The 16,093-nt window shown below is 43.4% G+C and overlaps 1 protein-coding gene across 2 annotated transcripts; it reads left to right on the top strand.

Annotated features, from left to right (window-relative positions):
- The first annotated feature begins 873 nt into the window (after positions 1-873).
- Positions 874-15,920, top strand: DDB2 (damage specific DNA binding protein 2). 2 transcript variants are annotated; one of them, XM_087821861.1, is made up of 6 exons: positions 874-1,064; positions 2,145-2,281; positions 2,662-2,853; positions 15,222-15,386; positions 15,522-15,567; positions 15,871-15,920. In XM_087821861.1, the coding sequence occupies exons 1-6, from the start codon at positions 938-940 to the stop codon at positions 15,918-15,920; spliced, it is 717 nt and encodes a 238-aa protein (XP_087677987.1). In that variant the 5' UTR covers positions 874-937. The 2 variants fall into 2 exon arrangements, with proteins under 2 accessions (XP_087677987.1, XP_087677986.1); XM_087821860.1 differs by lacking the exons at positions 874-1,064; positions 2,145-2,281; positions 2,662-2,853; positions 15,871-15,920 and adding exons at positions 11,466-11,659; positions 12,932-13,031; positions 13,119-13,296; positions 13,612-13,754 and having other exon boundaries at positions 15,522-15,816.
- The last annotated feature ends 173 nt before the right edge of the window (positions 15,921-16,093 follow it).

The following is a 16,093-nucleotide window of genomic DNA, read 5'->3' on the forward strand; positions in this document are numbered from 1 at the left end:
CCCGTAAGTGCAGGCTCTACCGTTAGCGCGTTGATGTCTCCTCTCCCTTTACCAAAGCGCCTGGCCCCGGGCGTAGTGGATGGAAAGGGCCCAGCAGTCCCCGACTAACCCAGCTCCGGCCTGGCTCGTCGCAGAAAGTGGGGTGCACCCGAACCGTCTCCTCGGGCCAGGCGGGCCAGCGCAGCCGCACTCCCGACGCTCGCTGCCTCGGCGTCGGGCTGGAGTCGGGGCGTGAGACCCGTGGCCGCTGGGCCCGCCCGCCCTCCAGCGCGCCGCTGCCCCGGCCGCTGCCCGGGCGGACACTCGGCAGGTGTGGGGAAAGCTGCGCATTTCACAGAGACACTGATTCCACTGAGCGGGGGCACATAAGTACTCGGCTGCGACCTCAGAACTCGCGGGAGGGAAGACCTCGGTTTCCACCGCAGGGAAGTCGCTGGTTCCCCACAAAGCCGCCTTTCTCTTGTGCGGACCAGCCAATGACAAAGCCCGAGCGGCGTGATCACCAATTAAAAGACAGAGACGCCGGAGACGACTCTTTGATTGGCATGTGGTCTTCTGAGGCCCAGCAGAGGCCTGGCAGCATCGCTTCCCAAGAGGCTTCAAATTGGGTGGCCCAGCACTGGCGGCCATCTTTATTCCTGGCAAGTCACCGACGACTAGATCTGAGCCGGCACTCCGCCATATCTCATTTCTTCAGGGGGCCCACGAGCCCCACCCCTCCCACACATCCCATCTCTCCGCGCGCGCCCCGCCTTCCCCGGGGGGCGGGGCCGGAACTAGACGCTAGGTGCAAGCCGGGAGACTGGCGGGAAGTTGGCTTGTTGGCGGGAAGTTGGACCAGTTCCCTGCTCCCCGCCCTTTTTCTCTCCAGAGGATTCTTTATCTTCCCTCCATAATCTCGGCGCACGGTACAGTACCCCTTTGTACGGGGGACGCGATGGCTCCCAGGAAACGCCCTGAAACCCGGAAGACCCCCGAGATGGTTTTGCACCCCAAGAGCAAGAGGAGCAGAAGCCCCCGGGAGCTGGAGCCCGAGGCCAAGAAGCTCTGTGTGAAGGGCCCCGGTACTGCCTGCGCCTGCTGCTTTAATAATTTCGCCATTTGGGGTTCTCACGCAGGAGGCTGGAGCGGGGGATGGGTGCTTCTAGGTTCCTGAGGCTGTCCAGTGCCTCAGGATGTGCATTTTGTCTTCAGGTCCTTTGCCACCGTAGAGGTTGGGCTTAATCTCCCTCAGGTGACAAAAAGAGGCAGATAAGCTCCATTACATCAGACACAACAAACTTCAAGTTCCTTGTCTGTGCCAGGATTTTTACACACTGAGGACTGCTTAAAATAATCCCTCCTTGCCTGGTGGTGTGTGTAGCTGTAGGCCCTTAGTTTCAGCTGTGAGCGCCCTCAACTTCCCTCCTTCCTTAGAAAACACATTCTCTGAGGTTTACTGGGGATTGAACCTAGGGCTATAAGGAGTGTGGGAGAACTCAAAATACCAGAACAGAGGGTTGTTGATGAAGTGAGTTTTTTGTCCACAAGAAGAAAGAATTGGTTGTCAAGAGGCCAGATTCATAGGGATCAGATCCTCAAATACATCTTGGTGATCCAGAGTTGCTTTATTCCTGGTCTGAGGGGCTCCACTTCTCCCAAATTAGCTTAGTTAATTTAGAGCCAAGTCAGATGCTATAGATCCTGCGGGTTTCCAGGAGAACAGATTGGACTTGGGGCCAACAACTGGTTCCCTCCACATTTTAATACAAGATTTAAAGATACTTTTTTCCCCCTAAATTGTCATTTTATTGTGCATTATGTGTGATTTAAAAATTGTCACCCAACCTTATCACGAGTTTTTCAACCCAAACTGGGAAGAGTTTTGCATATACTTTATTCTTGTGTATTTCTTTGGCTCAGCTCTCAGGAACCCTGCAAAATCATATTTAGTTTCACTTCAGAATTACTATTTTGGGAAGGGGCTGAATCCCTACTCACTATTTCTTGTGCTGGATGAGACTTAGCAGAGCATGGAAAGGCCTGAGGAGATGATGGGAGAGATTGGCTATGCCGACTGAAACAAGGCTTTCTTTCCGAGACTCAGCAGAAAAACCTTTCATCATTAAGGTTGAAGAGGAAAATATATCTGTTTTACTTGGCAGGTTCTAGCAGAAGATTTGACTCAGGCTGCCTTTGGGAGGGGTTGGCTAGCCTACAGGTCCCACCACGATGCAGGAGCATCGTCAGGGCCCTCCATCACCATAAGCTGGGCAGAACTGCCTGGCCATCACTACAGCAGGTGAGGCGTTTCCTGGCTGAAGTGCTCAAGGGTTTGCATGGTGCTTTTTTACAACTGGATGCTCCAAAATTAGATTCTGAGTTGATTCACTGGGTTTTCAGAGTGGTCAGATCACCCCCATCTTGGTGTCTGGCCTACTAGGCACTCAGCCAGGTAGAAGTCTTATGCTGTAAAGGTCCCAGCTGGAATGCACTCTGCCTTCTTTGCTTTCCAAGATTAGTTCATGTATATCGCAAATATTTTCATGCACGGAGCCAGGCAGTTAGTTTTCCTTTGGTGAGAATACTTGGCCCTAGGGCTCATCTATGGAGGAGGCAGAGATTGGCAATTTACCTAGGACTTGGTTTTAATTCAACTTAATTCTTTTCTCTCTGTGTCAGGGTCTCCAGCAGTCCTTTTTGCACTCTCTGGCTTCTTACCGGATATTCCAAAAGGCTGCCCCCTTTGACAGGAGGGCCACATCCTTGGCATGGCACCCAACTCACCCCAGCACCCTGGCCGTGGGTTCCAAAGGGGGAGATATCATGCTCTGGAACTTTGGCATAAAGGACAAACCTACCTTCATTAAAGGGGTGAGCAGTCCATGTGCCAGAAAACTGTGCTGAAGAAGTGTCGAAGGAATGAAAAGTCAACCAGTAAAAAGGCAATGATTGGGATCAAAAGTAACTGTGGGTATTTTTAAACAAGTTAATGGCGATGATATTCAAACCTTTATTGAGTGCCTGCCCTTAAAATATTAGAAGGTATAAAATATTGATCACCCTCTAATAAGTCATCACATAGAATAGAATCTAAGCCCCTTCTTAACTCTTGACCTCATCTTGTACTGCTGTATTTCCTTACTTCCTATGCTTTAGCCACACTGACTATTTCTGTTCCTGAAACAGTCTTTGCATTTGCTGTTCCCATTGGCTGGAGTGCTCTTTCCCATGGTCTTCTCATGGCTGGTTCTCTTATTATTCAGGTCTCAGCTCAATACACTTTTTCAAAGAGCTCTCACCACTCTGTCTAAAGTAGCCTCCACCCCACCCAATCACTCCCTATCTCCCTGCTTCACTTCTCCCCCACAATGTTTATTAATATCTGAAATGTTTTACTTATTTACTTTGCCCACTGGAAAGTAAGTTCCACGACGGCAGCAACCTTGTCTTTCTGGGACACCACTTTATCCCCAATGCCTAGAACAATGTTTGGCCTAGAGTAGCTGCTTTATATTTGTTGAATGAATGAGGGGCTTGATGTATAACTGGGTAGGTAGGATGTGCACATACACAATAACTAGCACTACAGATGCTAAATGCTATAGAACATGAGAGTAGGAAGAACCTCTTTCAAATTAGAATCTATAGAGAAGGCTTCATGGATGAGTGATGAGTGAGGAAGAACAATACTGGTGTTTATCATCAGTTACTGAGGGGTGAAGTTGTTGGTGCTTCCACCAAAGAGAAGACCCTTAGCTTGCCCAGCTGGATGCTGACATTGACATTGGAGGGCTGTACTGTGAAAAGTGATGCTCTGGGTTTAGAGAAAAACGCTAGGACTCACATGACCAAACAAGCCAAACAGATAAAAGAATAATGTTAGGTGGTAGGTTCAGCGATAAGTTGGAGATGGCTGACATGCAGGAATCTAGGTCCCATGGTATCAGGTCTGATTTTTTTTTCAGATGGAGCCAGAAGTCCTGGTTTTTTTTACATGAAATGTTCTGATTTTTAAAAATTGTGATAAAATACACTTAACAATATTTAGCATTTAACCTTGTTTTTGTTTATAATCTTCACCCGAGGATATTTTTTCCTTTGCTTTTCAGAGAGAGTAGAAGGGGGAGAGAGAGAGAGGGAGAGAGAGAGAGAGAGAGATCAATGTGAAAACACATCAATTGGTGGCCTCCTGCATGTGCCCTGACCAAGGCCAGGGATGGAACCTACAACTGAGGTACATGCCCTTGGCTGGAATCAAACCCGGGACCCTTTAGTTCGTGCGCTGGTGCTCTAACAACTGAGCCAAACTGGCTAGGGCCTCATTTAACCATTTTTAAATGCACAGTTCAGTGGCATTAAGTACATTCACTTTCTTTTGTAACCAGTTCAGAATTTTTCATCTTGCAAATCTGAAACTCTATTGAGTTTACCCATTAAACACTAACTCCCCATTCTTCCATCCAGCCCCTGGCAACCACCATTCTACTCTGTCTCTATGATTTTGACTATTCTGAGTATGTCATACAAGTGGAATCATACAATATTTATCCTTTTGTGACTGGCCTATTTAACTTAGCATAATGTCCTCCAGGTTCGTCCGTGTTGCAATATGTGTCAGAATTTCCTTCCTTTTTAAGGGTGAGTAATATTCTACTGTATGTGTTTACCACATTTTGCTTGTCTTTCCTTCTGTCAATGGACACTTGGGTTGCTCCCCCCTTTTAGCTACTATGAATAATGCAGCTATGCACGTGGTTGTACAAATATCTCTGAGTCCCTGCTTTCAGTTCTTTTGGGTATACACCCAGAAGTGGAATTGCTGAATCATATGGTAACTCTATTTTTAACTTCTTGAGGATCTGCCATACTGTTAAAATGGTGCATTGAGACAGCACCATTTTATATTCCTACCAACAGTACACAAGGGTTTCAATTTAAAATATCCTAATCTTTCATGTCTGGAAATAAAATTACACACGCTCTGTCAATAAACAAAACACATCTGTGAACTGGATTTCTCTTCAGCTCAACATTTTCCCATCCCTGGTTTAGAGATAGAAGAGGCCAAGGATAAACCCAGAATGAGTTCTCTTAAAGTGGAGAGTTAGGAGAGCAGCCCATCAGAAACAGCCAGATTAGATAGGCTTGGGAGATTAGGATTCAAGGTATGAGATGAGTGTTGGAAGAAAACAAGTGCCTGAAGCCCAAAGAAAGGCAGCCAGCAGAGTGCTGTGGACAGACCTCAGTGGTCTTCCTGCCCAGCTGGTGAGATAGGTCAGGGAAGGACGGCTTTAAGTTGAAGTCAGAACCAGAGCTCAGGCAGGAAGAAGGTTTATGTTTTTCTAGGAATCCAGGGAATAGAGAAAATTAAGACATAGCTTAAAGATGTCCTAGAGGAAGGGCCTCCCAACCAAAAGGGGAATGACAACTACTTTGAACTTGTGCCAGGCCAAGGCTTTAGGTTTACATCACCATTTATTATAATGTGCATTTAAATGAAGTTTCCTCACACCGTTGTGGAGATTGGTCTGGGCATTTAAACTTTGTGACTAGCAGGGAGCTAGGTTGGCACAAAAGAAGGGTATGGTGGTCTGGAGAACTGTATGTTTTTACTCCCAGATACTGACAGCGAAAAGTTGATATGAGACTAGTGACTGAGGGAACAGCAGTACCTCATTTTGTCACTTTTTTAGTCATTTGACCTTGGATTTGATCTTTACATCTTTCAAACCCTTGGCAAAGGAACATGTATTAACATTTTCAACATGAAGATAAATTTTCTCATAAAAATGATTCATGTTCATCGCAAGAAATTCAAACAATACAAAGGAAAGTATAAAGAATCAAGTATTACCTGAAATTCCCACTTTGTACCTCTTACACTATTAGTGTAAAAGTATACACTATTACACTCATATTTCTACTTAGATTATTGCATAAATATTCTATCCTAGATTCTGTTGTATATTACTTGTCATATCATATGAGATGACCACTTAAAAACACCCTGTAATTTCCTTTATTTTTGGTATCATGGTAATGCAGACCTCATAAAAAGAGTTGGGAAGTGTTCCCCTCTTGTATTTTCTGGAATAATTTGTGTAGAATTAATGCTATTTTGTAGGATTCACTAGCCACGCCTGGACCTGGAGTTTTCTTTGTTGGAAGATTTTTAACTATATAGTCCATTTCTTTGATAGATACAGCGCAATTCAGGTTATCTATTCCTAAATGATCTGGGTAGTTTGTCTTTCAAGTAATTTGTCCATTTTATCTAAGTTGTTGAATTTAGTGGCATAAAGTTGTTCACAGTGTTCCCTTATTATCCTTTTAATGTCTGTAGGATCTGTAGTAATGTTCCCCCTCAGGTTCTTGACATTGGTAACTTGTGTCTTCTCTCTTTCTTTTTCCTGATCAATCTTGCTAGAGGTTTATCATTTTTATCGATATTTTCAAAGAACCAGCTTTTAGTTTCATTGATTTTCTCTATTGTTTTTCTGTTTTCTTTTTCATTGATTTTTGCTCTATTTTCTTTCCTATGCTTACCTTGGGTTTAATTTGCTCTTTTTCTTGTTTCTTAAGATGGAAGCTTAGATTATTTATTTGATACCTTTTTCTAATATAACTACTTCATGCTATAAATTTCCCTCTTAAGTATTTCTTTAACTTCAAAGAAAGTCTTTTTTTGCCGGGGAGGGAGATACTTTTGCAGGGTATCGAATTCTAGGTTCACAGGGGGGTTTTGGGGGGATTTTGTTGTTGTTTTAGTACTTTAAATGATGTCTGATGCAAAATCTCTCATGTTTCTCTTTTCATGAGTTTTCCTTTTTTCTTCTGGCCGCCTTAAAAACGATTATGATTTTCTTGGTGTCTTTGTCTCTGTTTCTTCTGCTTGAGGTTCATTGAGCTTCTTGGATCTGTGAGTTTATAACTGCCATCAAATTTGGAAAACTTTAGACCACTGTTTCTTCAAATAATTTTTTCCTCCCCCCTCTTCTTTTTCTAAGATTCCAATTACATATATGTTAGGCTACTAGTATTGTCCTACATGTCACCAATGTGCTGTTCATGATTGGAAGTATAAATCCACATTATTAATTTTAATACATAGTTATTTGAGGTTTGGTTTGAAATATTTTTTCCTACAAAACCTTGTCATCTACAAGTAATGAGAGTCTGATTTCTTCCTTTACCATTGTTATGCTTCTTTTTTTCCTTAATCCATTAACAAAGTCATCTAGTACATTGTTGAGTGTTGGTAATAGCAGACATTTTTGTCTTGTTTTTTTGTTTGTTTTTGTTTTTTACTATGAGGGTACCTTTATTAAAGCTGGGGACAGTAAAACAAGTTAGGACTTAGCATAGAAGAAGCTGGGCTGCCTTAACTCACTGGGAATTCAGAGAAAAAGGGGCCTTGGGACAGGTTCAGGGGATTAGTATGGGATGAGCTAATCCCCTGAACCTGTCCCAGTGCTGCTGCTCATTGCTCCCCTGGTTGCAAGTCTTGTGGGGACCCGTAGAGTTTAGGAAATGCATGCCTGAGGGGGAAGAAAAGAGGAAGAAGGAAATGGTAGGGGCTGCTCCCCAGAGAGAGCATGTGCTGGGTCCTTTGTCTTGAAGCTTTTATCTTTGTCTTGTTTTTGATCATAGAAGGCTTTTACACTTTATCATTAAGTATAATTTCTGCTACTTTTTATTGTGGTAAAATATACATAACACAAAATTTGTCATTTTAACCATTTGTAAGTGTACAATTCAGTGGTATCAAGTACGTTTACATTGTTGTGCAATCACCACCACTATTCATCTCCAAAATAAAACTCTGTACCCATTACACAATGACTCTTTATTACCCTTTCCCCCAGCCCACTAATCTGCTTTCTGACTTTATGAATTTGACTGTTCTAGGTATCTTATATAAATGGAGTCATACATTTTTCCTTTTGGGCCTGACTTCACTTAGCATAATGTTTTTAAGGTTAATCCATGTTATAGCATGTATCAGTACTTCATGACTTTTTATAGCTGAGTAATATTTCATCATATGGATATACCATTTTATTTATCCATTCATCTGTTGATGGGCATTTGGGTTGTTTCCACCTTGTGCTATTATTAATACTACTGCTATGAATGTTCCTGTACAAGTCTTTGTTTGAACATGTTTTCAGTTCTTATGGGTATATACCTTGGAGCTTGTTTATTTTTAAATATCCTTTATCATACTAAGTTCCTCTTTTATTCCTAGTTCCCCCCAAATTCTTATTATGAATAATTGAATTTCATCAAATACTTTTCTGTATATATTGATGTCACTAGGAATATGATTTTCCCCCTTTATTCTGTTAATGTAGTATACTATGCTAACTGGTTTTTTGTTTAGTTTATTAGTTATATTCCATTTTTTCACTTAATTTTTTTTTTATTTTTCACTTTTTTACAATTACAATTATACCTCTAGCAGTAATACTGCTTCTTTTAAAAACTGTGATAAAAGCACATAACCTAAAATTTATCATCCGAACCATTTTTAAGTATATAGTTCATTAGTGTTAACTATATTCATATTATTGTGCAAAAAATCTCTAGAGCTTTCCACCTTCTAAAACTGAAACTGTATATCCATTTAATAACGATTCCCCACTTCCCCTGCTCCCCAGCCCTTGGCAACCACAATTCTTTCTGTTTCTATGATTTTGAACTACTTTAGAGACCCCTAAATTTTGATGGTCTTATTGTGGTTATGTAGGAGAATATTCTTGTGGGAAATACAGGGTGAGGCAAAAGTAGGTTTACAGTTGTTTGTATGGAAAATAATACAATAATTAATAAACAAGAATACAAGAATAAACTGTGTTTTGCATAATCACAACTGTAAACCTACTTTTGCCCCACCTTGTATACAGTAAAATATCTGAGGATGAATGAGACATCGTGTTGGCAATTTATTATCAAATGGTTCCAGAAAAATAGTTCTTTGTGCTATTCTTGCAACTTTTCTGTTAGTTTGAGATAGTTTGAAAAGAAAATTTCAAAAAGAGATTGATATTTTTTCTTAAATATTTAGTATATTCACTAGTGAAGGCACCAGGATCTAGAATTTACTTTGTAAGAAAGTTTTTAGTTGTGAATTTAATTTCTTTAATACATATCAGACAATTCAGATTTTCTCTTCCATCTTCTGTCATTTTGACAGGTTTGTATTTTTCTAGGAATTTGCCCATTTCATCTAAATTTTCAAATTCACTGACATAAGGTTGATTATGATATCCTCTTACTTTTTAAGTGTCTAAGATTTATAGTAATGCCCCTTATTCCACTGGTTACATTATTTATTTGTACTGTCTCGTTTGGGTGTATATGAATTTTATTAGTCTTTTTATGGAACCAATTTTTGGCTGTTGACTCTCTCCACAGTATATTTGTTTTGTTTCATTAAATCTGTTTTCTTTGGCTTTCGTTTCTTATTAGTTTTACAATTTCTTGAGATGGATGTTTGAGTCATTGATTTTTCACCTTTCTTTTATTGCAAATGATGCTGCTGTGAATATTTGTGTACAGGCTTTTGCATGGACATATGTATTCATTTCTCTGGGGCAGAATTGCTGGGTATATGGTAACTCTATGTTTAATTTTTTGAAGAACTGACAGATTGATTACCAAAGTGGCTGCACCATTTTACATTCTTTAAAGACATGTTTTACCTACCTTTTCTAGTTGTTCTCAACAGAAGGTTGGCCTGACACATGCCACCATCCCTGGAATTGGAAGTCTCAAAGATATTTCTTTTTCATATTTTGTCCAGGTCTTGTTAGTCCTTCTCAGTGCAAAGGTTGGTTATGACCATTTAGTCCGCCCTTGCTAGAGAACACTCATACATTTTAACTTAAAATGTTTATGTGTATGTTTATTACTAATGCTTTGACACAGGGCTGTCCTTTTCTTGGAGTAAGGGTCCACTGATTAGGGTGCACCTGATATTACATAAACTACACAGATAATGTATTCTTTTTTTTTAATCCTCACCTGAGGATATTTTTTCCATTGCTTTTCAGAGAGAGTGGAAGGGGGGGGGAGAGAGAGAGAGAGATTGGTTGCCTCTCACAGGTGCACTGACCGGGGTCGGGGATCAAGCTTGCAACCTGAGGTACATGCCTTTGGTCAGAATCGAACCCGGGATCTTCCAGTCCACGGGCTGACGCTCTAACCACTGAGCAAAACCGGCTAGAGCATAATGTATTCTTTATATAGTCTAGTTTCCATTTCCCTAAAGTGGAAACATAATTTAAAGATAGTCCTAAAGCAACCTGATTGCAGATTCTTTAAAAATTTTTATTATTTTCTACCCTAATTGTTTATAAGTTACTTACCAATGCTTAATTTTTCCAAAGCATTCAATATGGTTTCCATAGAAATAACAATGGTTTTTCTTTTTGCATGAACTCCATCAGTTTAATTAAATTACATGTTTAATTAAATGTTCAAATGTTTAGTTTAAATATTTAATTAAATGTTTAATAAATTATATGTGGTTACATGTTTAATTGAATTACATAATTATAATAAAAAGTAAAACTGGCATATACAGGTTTAAGAACAAACACAACTAACCCTTGTAAGCACTGACCTCAACTGGTGGGAACAGATTATCTTACTAGCATGAAGGATTTGTCAGACCACGGGCATTGGTTAGAATGGTTATAGAGGGAATGGAAAGAGTCAGCATGTTGAGTGAGTGAAGTGGTTGTTGTGTAAGAGAGCTTGTAGAGGTCCATGAGGCTGAGAGAGTAGCACAAGGAAGAAGTGGAGAAGGAGTTCTTGGGGATGTAAAATTCTTAAAACGGTGCCTGATGCATAATAAGCACATAATAAAGTTAAGCTATTGATGTTATCATGATTATTTTCGTCATCGTCTGGGATGTCTGGAAAAAATAAGGAGCACATATCTCCTGCCCTCCTAACCCAGCAACGCTTCTGAGCTGAAGTGCTTCTGAAAAGAGCACTGTGTAATAAACTGTGGTACATCCATACAGTGGCGTACTCAGCAATAAGACAGAACTGGCTATAGATACACACAGCAACGTGGGTGCATCTCAGGCATCGTGCTGAGTGAAATGAAAGAAGCTAGTCTCAAAAGGCTGCAGGCTATGTGATGCTTACATGACAGTCTATCAGAGGCAAAACCATAGGGACAGAGAGCAGCAGATCTGTGGTTGCCAGGGGTTGGGATGGGGGAGGTATGACTACAGCGGGAGTTTCCGGGGTAACAGAACTGCTCTGCGTCCTGATTTTGGCAGTGGTTATTCAGATCTATATGTGCATTAAAATTCGTGGAACTCTATACTCAAAACAATCAAGTTTATGTTCATTCCAAAAATAAAATTAAAACTCAAACTTCAAGAAAGAAGCAGCACTGTGGAGAGCATCCTCGGGTCTAGGCATGTAAACTGGCCTGGCCCCAAGTGCTGCCTGCCTGGCACGTCTCTTGGGCAGAGTATCACCACTCACTGGCTCCTCTCTCCCTGTGTTAGATTGGAGCTGGAGGGAGCATCACCGGGCTGAAGTTTAACCCGCTCAATACCAACCAGTTTTTCGCTGCCTCAATGGAGGGAACAACGAGGCTGCAAGACTTTAAAGGCAACACTCTCCAAGTTTATACCAGCTATGGCACCTGCAAGTGAGTAGTTTCACAATGAGGGGAAAGGGCTTCTAGGTGCTCAGTGTGGTTCTGGCAAGGGTGCCCAGATCCCAGTCCTTCTATCCAGTCCTTCTATCTGTCTCTTTCTCAAACTCTTTGCTTAGCTGCTCTTATCTGGTCCAGGTGGGTTACTAATTTGGGGAGGAATTCTGGAACCTCAGCTCTTCTCAGCAAGGGAAGGGCTTCAGCTCTTCTGTAAGTCATTCCTGTATCAGACGACACTTTGATTCTCACTGGACAGGTCAATGTGGCATTGGCCTAGATAGCCACTTAAAACCTAGAGCAGGAAATAGGAACTTAAATTTCATACCCTGCATCCACAGGGGTGAGGACCCAACCAGTTCCATGAAGCTTAAATGGATAGAATCAGGTCCATATAAGGCACTTTGGACTCTCCAAGAGCAAGTGGTTGTAGAAACTACAAAATGCCTGTCACTTTGATTTCTAGCCAGAGACACGACCCTGCTCCCTAAGGAACTGAGGGTGTGGGGGTCTAACTATCATGGGATGGTACCCTGGACTGCCCCACAGGGGTAAGAAATACACATGCAATCAGGACAGGTGACAGAATAGACTCAGCTCCAGGTTTCTCTTCCACAAGAAACTCTCCCTCTGGAAGATATTTACAGGGGATGCAAAAGGCAGTGTAGCAAGGATTTGAAGTTTGAGAGAAAAAACATGAATCTGAGCTCTCCTGGCTGGGTATTGGGATCCCTGAAGCACCCCCTCCCCATCCTTTTCATCCTCAAGGAGTCTGAGGGACAGGAGCCAGACAGCCTGGGTCATGTGTGCCTTTTCCCCTAAATACTCAGAAGGGGGCAGAAGTTCCTTTCTAGCCAGCTCTGAGGAACAGAGCTGGGTAGTCCCCATTTGGTTTGTCACCTCCTTTGGCTCAACAGGGGGAGAATAAAGGAGAGAATCATAAAGGAGCCTTCCTCAGAACCCAGGGCTGTGTAGGGCAGGCTAACGTGGGGACTTGCCTATAGCTCTGAGGTTTGGCTGCTTCAGGGACTCATACTAACTGAGGATCCTGGGCCCAGCGGACAGATTTCTAAGCCCCATCACTCCCATACCCTCTGTCTGGGTGGTAGACAAGTCTGTTCTTTACTGGGAGACCATGGCAAGACAGCTACTCATTCATTCAACAAATACTTGTTGAATGCCTCTATGTGTTAGACACTGGAGCTGCAACAGTGAATAAAAGGACCTTGCCTCTCCCCAAGAACCTTACAGCATGGTCTCTCCCTCCAGCTTCTGGTTTTGCAGCCTGGATGTGTCTGCCGAAAGCCGAGTGGTGGTCACAGGAGACAATGTGGGTCACGTGATCCTGTTGACCATGGATGGCAAGGAGGTGCGTTCTCAGGAGCCCGGGTCCTCTTCCCTCCCTTACCCCAGCCTTGGTTCTCTGCCCCCACCTGACCCAAGCTTTTCTCTGCAGCTTTGGAATCTGAGAATGCACAAAAAGAAAGTGACCCATGTGGCCCTGAACCCATGCTGTGATTGGCTCCTGGCCACAGCCTCTGTAGATCAGACAGTGAAAATCTGGGACCTGCGCCAGGTTAAAGGGAAATCCAGCTTCCTCTATTCGCTACCACACAGGCATCCTGTCAACGCAGGTGTGATATACCTCATCCCTCCTGTACACCCTGCCTATCCCATTGCCCCTGGGTTTTCCCCTCAAAGTTTAGAAGCCGCTCGGTTAAACCTTTACCCCTGACAGCATCTGCCAAGCTGAAACCTTTCTGACTCCAGTGCCCCCATCCGCTGCTGAGTTCTGGAATGTTTTTGTTTACAGCCCAGATTCACCTTCTCCCTTCTACCCTTGTCAGGAGAGGAATGAGAGGGAGGGTGTCCCTGCAAGAGAAGGCCTCAGAAGGCCAGGACAACAAAGGCCTGTAGCTCCTTCACCTCAGGGTTTTTTCACTTGCCAGCTCATTTCAGTCCCGATGGAGCCCAGCTCCTGACCACCGACCAGAAGAGTGAGATCCGGATTTACTCTGCCTCCCAGTGGGACTGCCCCCCAAGCCTAATCCCACACCCTCACCGCCACTTCCAGCACCTGACACCCATCAAGGTAAGTGATGGAGTAGAGAGTGGTGATCATGGGGACAGATCTGGGGGACCGATCAGGTCTGCCCAAGGTGGGAAAAGGACAGGTTACAGAGGCCTTTCCTCTCAGATCTCCTCCTGCCCTAACACAAAGTAGTTTCTTATCCCCTGGCTCTCTCTGCTCCTTTGGTCCCGCTTTTGCGATCCCATTTTGCTGGGTTTTCTTTTGTCTCTCTGATAAGCTGTTTTCCTAACTTTTTTCAACACAGCCCTGATCTCCTCACTGAGGGCATTTTCTGAGATCCTGACCCTCTGTTCTGCCCTCAGTTTGTTCCCTGTGTACAACATCTACAAGCTAACCTTAGCCGCCTTCTTATTAGGGGCTTCTCTAGCCTCAGACCCCATGGCTTACAGTCATCAAGTCCTGTGATTCCTTCCTGCCCAAGACCCTAAGCAGTCTGGACTCTGCCAGTTCTTCCCCTCCACTATTTCATATTCTTTTCCAGAACCACAGCCTCTCTTCAGCCTCCAGGTTTCATGCCTCTACTTTGGTCAGTATAGCACAATGATGAGGGGCAGCAGCTTCAGGCAGGCAGGCCCCTCTGGGCCAGACCTTGGGATTTCAGGTTCATCTCCAAGAAGGGAGTAATGGTACCTGACGGGCAGCTGTGAAGCTGAATCAGTACACTCAGAGCATATGGCACATGCCTACTCCCTGGCAGGTACTCGGTAAACAGTGATGAGTTAGTATTAGAATGGCCCCCACATACCTCAGATCAAATCCAAGTTCTAATAGCATTAGGGTCCTTAACCTATTTGTGTTCCCATTGATTCATCTGTTGTCATCTCTCACTTCATATCTAGTGAAGCCAACTACAGCTTCCCAGGTTTGACTGGTTTGTGACTTATTTCCAAGTCTTTGGGTGTACCACTTCTTCTTTCCTGCTTACCATATCTTTCCTCCTTCAAAACTCCTGTGAGAAGAACCTGTCATTCCAATAACTGTCTGATTTGTTTTGAGTGGGGTAATCTGGGGAGCATAGGTTTCCTCCTCCCCTTTTCAGACACAAGCCATTTTCTACTCAACTCTTCGTCATTCTCTTTGATGGAGATAGTAGTGGGGTTACTTCAGAACTTATGTTCTATTTGGTTTTGGTTACCAGAGGCTCTTTCCTTTGTTGTAGGCTTACCTCTTTCATTAATGTCTGGGTCAGGCTGATGTTAAAACATTTATCAGTTGGTATCTCAGCAAATGCAAGGGAGAAGGCCTGATGGTGTCCTAAGGCCCATGGAGGCCAGATGGGGATTTAAGATTTATAATGGTGGACGTATACGTAACTGAAAGCCATTTTTGTAGTTTCATGTAGATCTTACCTCCATTATTAAGTTATTGGCAACTGTATTAACCACTGTTAATGGCAAAGAATACTTTTGATGTCCCTCTTGATAGTGTTCTGCATTTACTCTCATGACCAGCCTTTCCATCTCCTAGGCAGCCTGGCATCCTCGGTACAACCTCATTGTTGTGGGTAGATACCCAGATCCTAATTTCAAAAGTTGTACCCCCTATGAATTAAGGACGATCGATGTGTTTGATGGAAGCTCAGGGAAATTGATGCATCAGCTCTATGACCCAGAATCTTCTGGTATCATTTCGGTGAGGCTTGGGCCCTCAAATAATGATGGGAGGAAGCAGGGGTTCAACCTACCTTATTGACCAAAAATTAGTCCTCATGTGCCCTTCTCCCAATACCTTCACCCCTTCCTCATGCTTATCCCTTTGTCTATGCAGCTTAATGAGTTCAATCCTATGGGGGACACGCTGGCCTCTTTGATGGGTAAGTGAAGTAGGTTGTATTTCAGACTGGTCAAGCCCAACCCTACTCCTCAAAGTTCAGTGCAAGCTAACCTCAGCTTAGCACTGCCACATGTGCCCAGGGTAACAGTCAGTGAAGATAACCTGTGGTCTCTGTGGCCTAGGCCCTACACCCCGCGATTGGTCTTGGTCATGGCAATGCCCAGCTGCTGCCATTTCCAGGTATTTCCTTACCAAGTTCTAGGTGCCCTGGGCCAGCCCTGAGCCAGCCCTGAGCTCTGAGAGACTGATAACAGGTGAGTCAGACTGGTCTTACTCCTCCTAGGTTATCACATTCTCATTTGGAGCCAGGAGGAAGCTGGGATGCAGAAGTGAGACATTAATGAAGGTATGGGCCAAGCAGCAGCTTGGAGCCACATGAGAACAAGTCCTGCGAAAAGAGGCAGCTATGTGTTAAAGGGCCAAAGGTATCCAAGCCTTAGGGTTGGAGCAGGGATGCTGTGGCATGGGATACTGTGGGGCTTGGACTCTGGCATGTTATTGCTCTG

This window comes from Miniopterus natalensis, chromosome 11, assembly GCF_054644295.1.
Source record: "Miniopterus natalensis isolate mMinNat1 chromosome 11, mMinNat1.hap1, whole genome shotgun sequence".
Taxonomy (NCBI): domain Eukaryota; kingdom Metazoa; phylum Chordata; class Mammalia; order Chiroptera; family Miniopteridae; genus Miniopterus; species Miniopterus natalensis.

Excerpts from the sequence above, each read along its gene's own strand:
- DDB2 (XM_087821861.1), top strand. The coding sequence starts at position 938 with ATGGCTCCCAGGAAACGCCCTGAAACCCGGAAGACCCCCGAGATGGTT. Across the intron at positions 1,065-2,144 it reads GCTCTGTGTGAAGGGCCCCG|GTTCTAGCAGAAGATTTGAC; the intron begins GTACTGCCTGCG and ends TTTACTTGGCAG. Across the intron at positions 15,568-15,870 it reads CACGCTGGCCTCTTTGATGG|GTTATCACATTCTCATTTGG; the intron begins GTAAGTGAAGTA and ends TACTCCTCCTAG.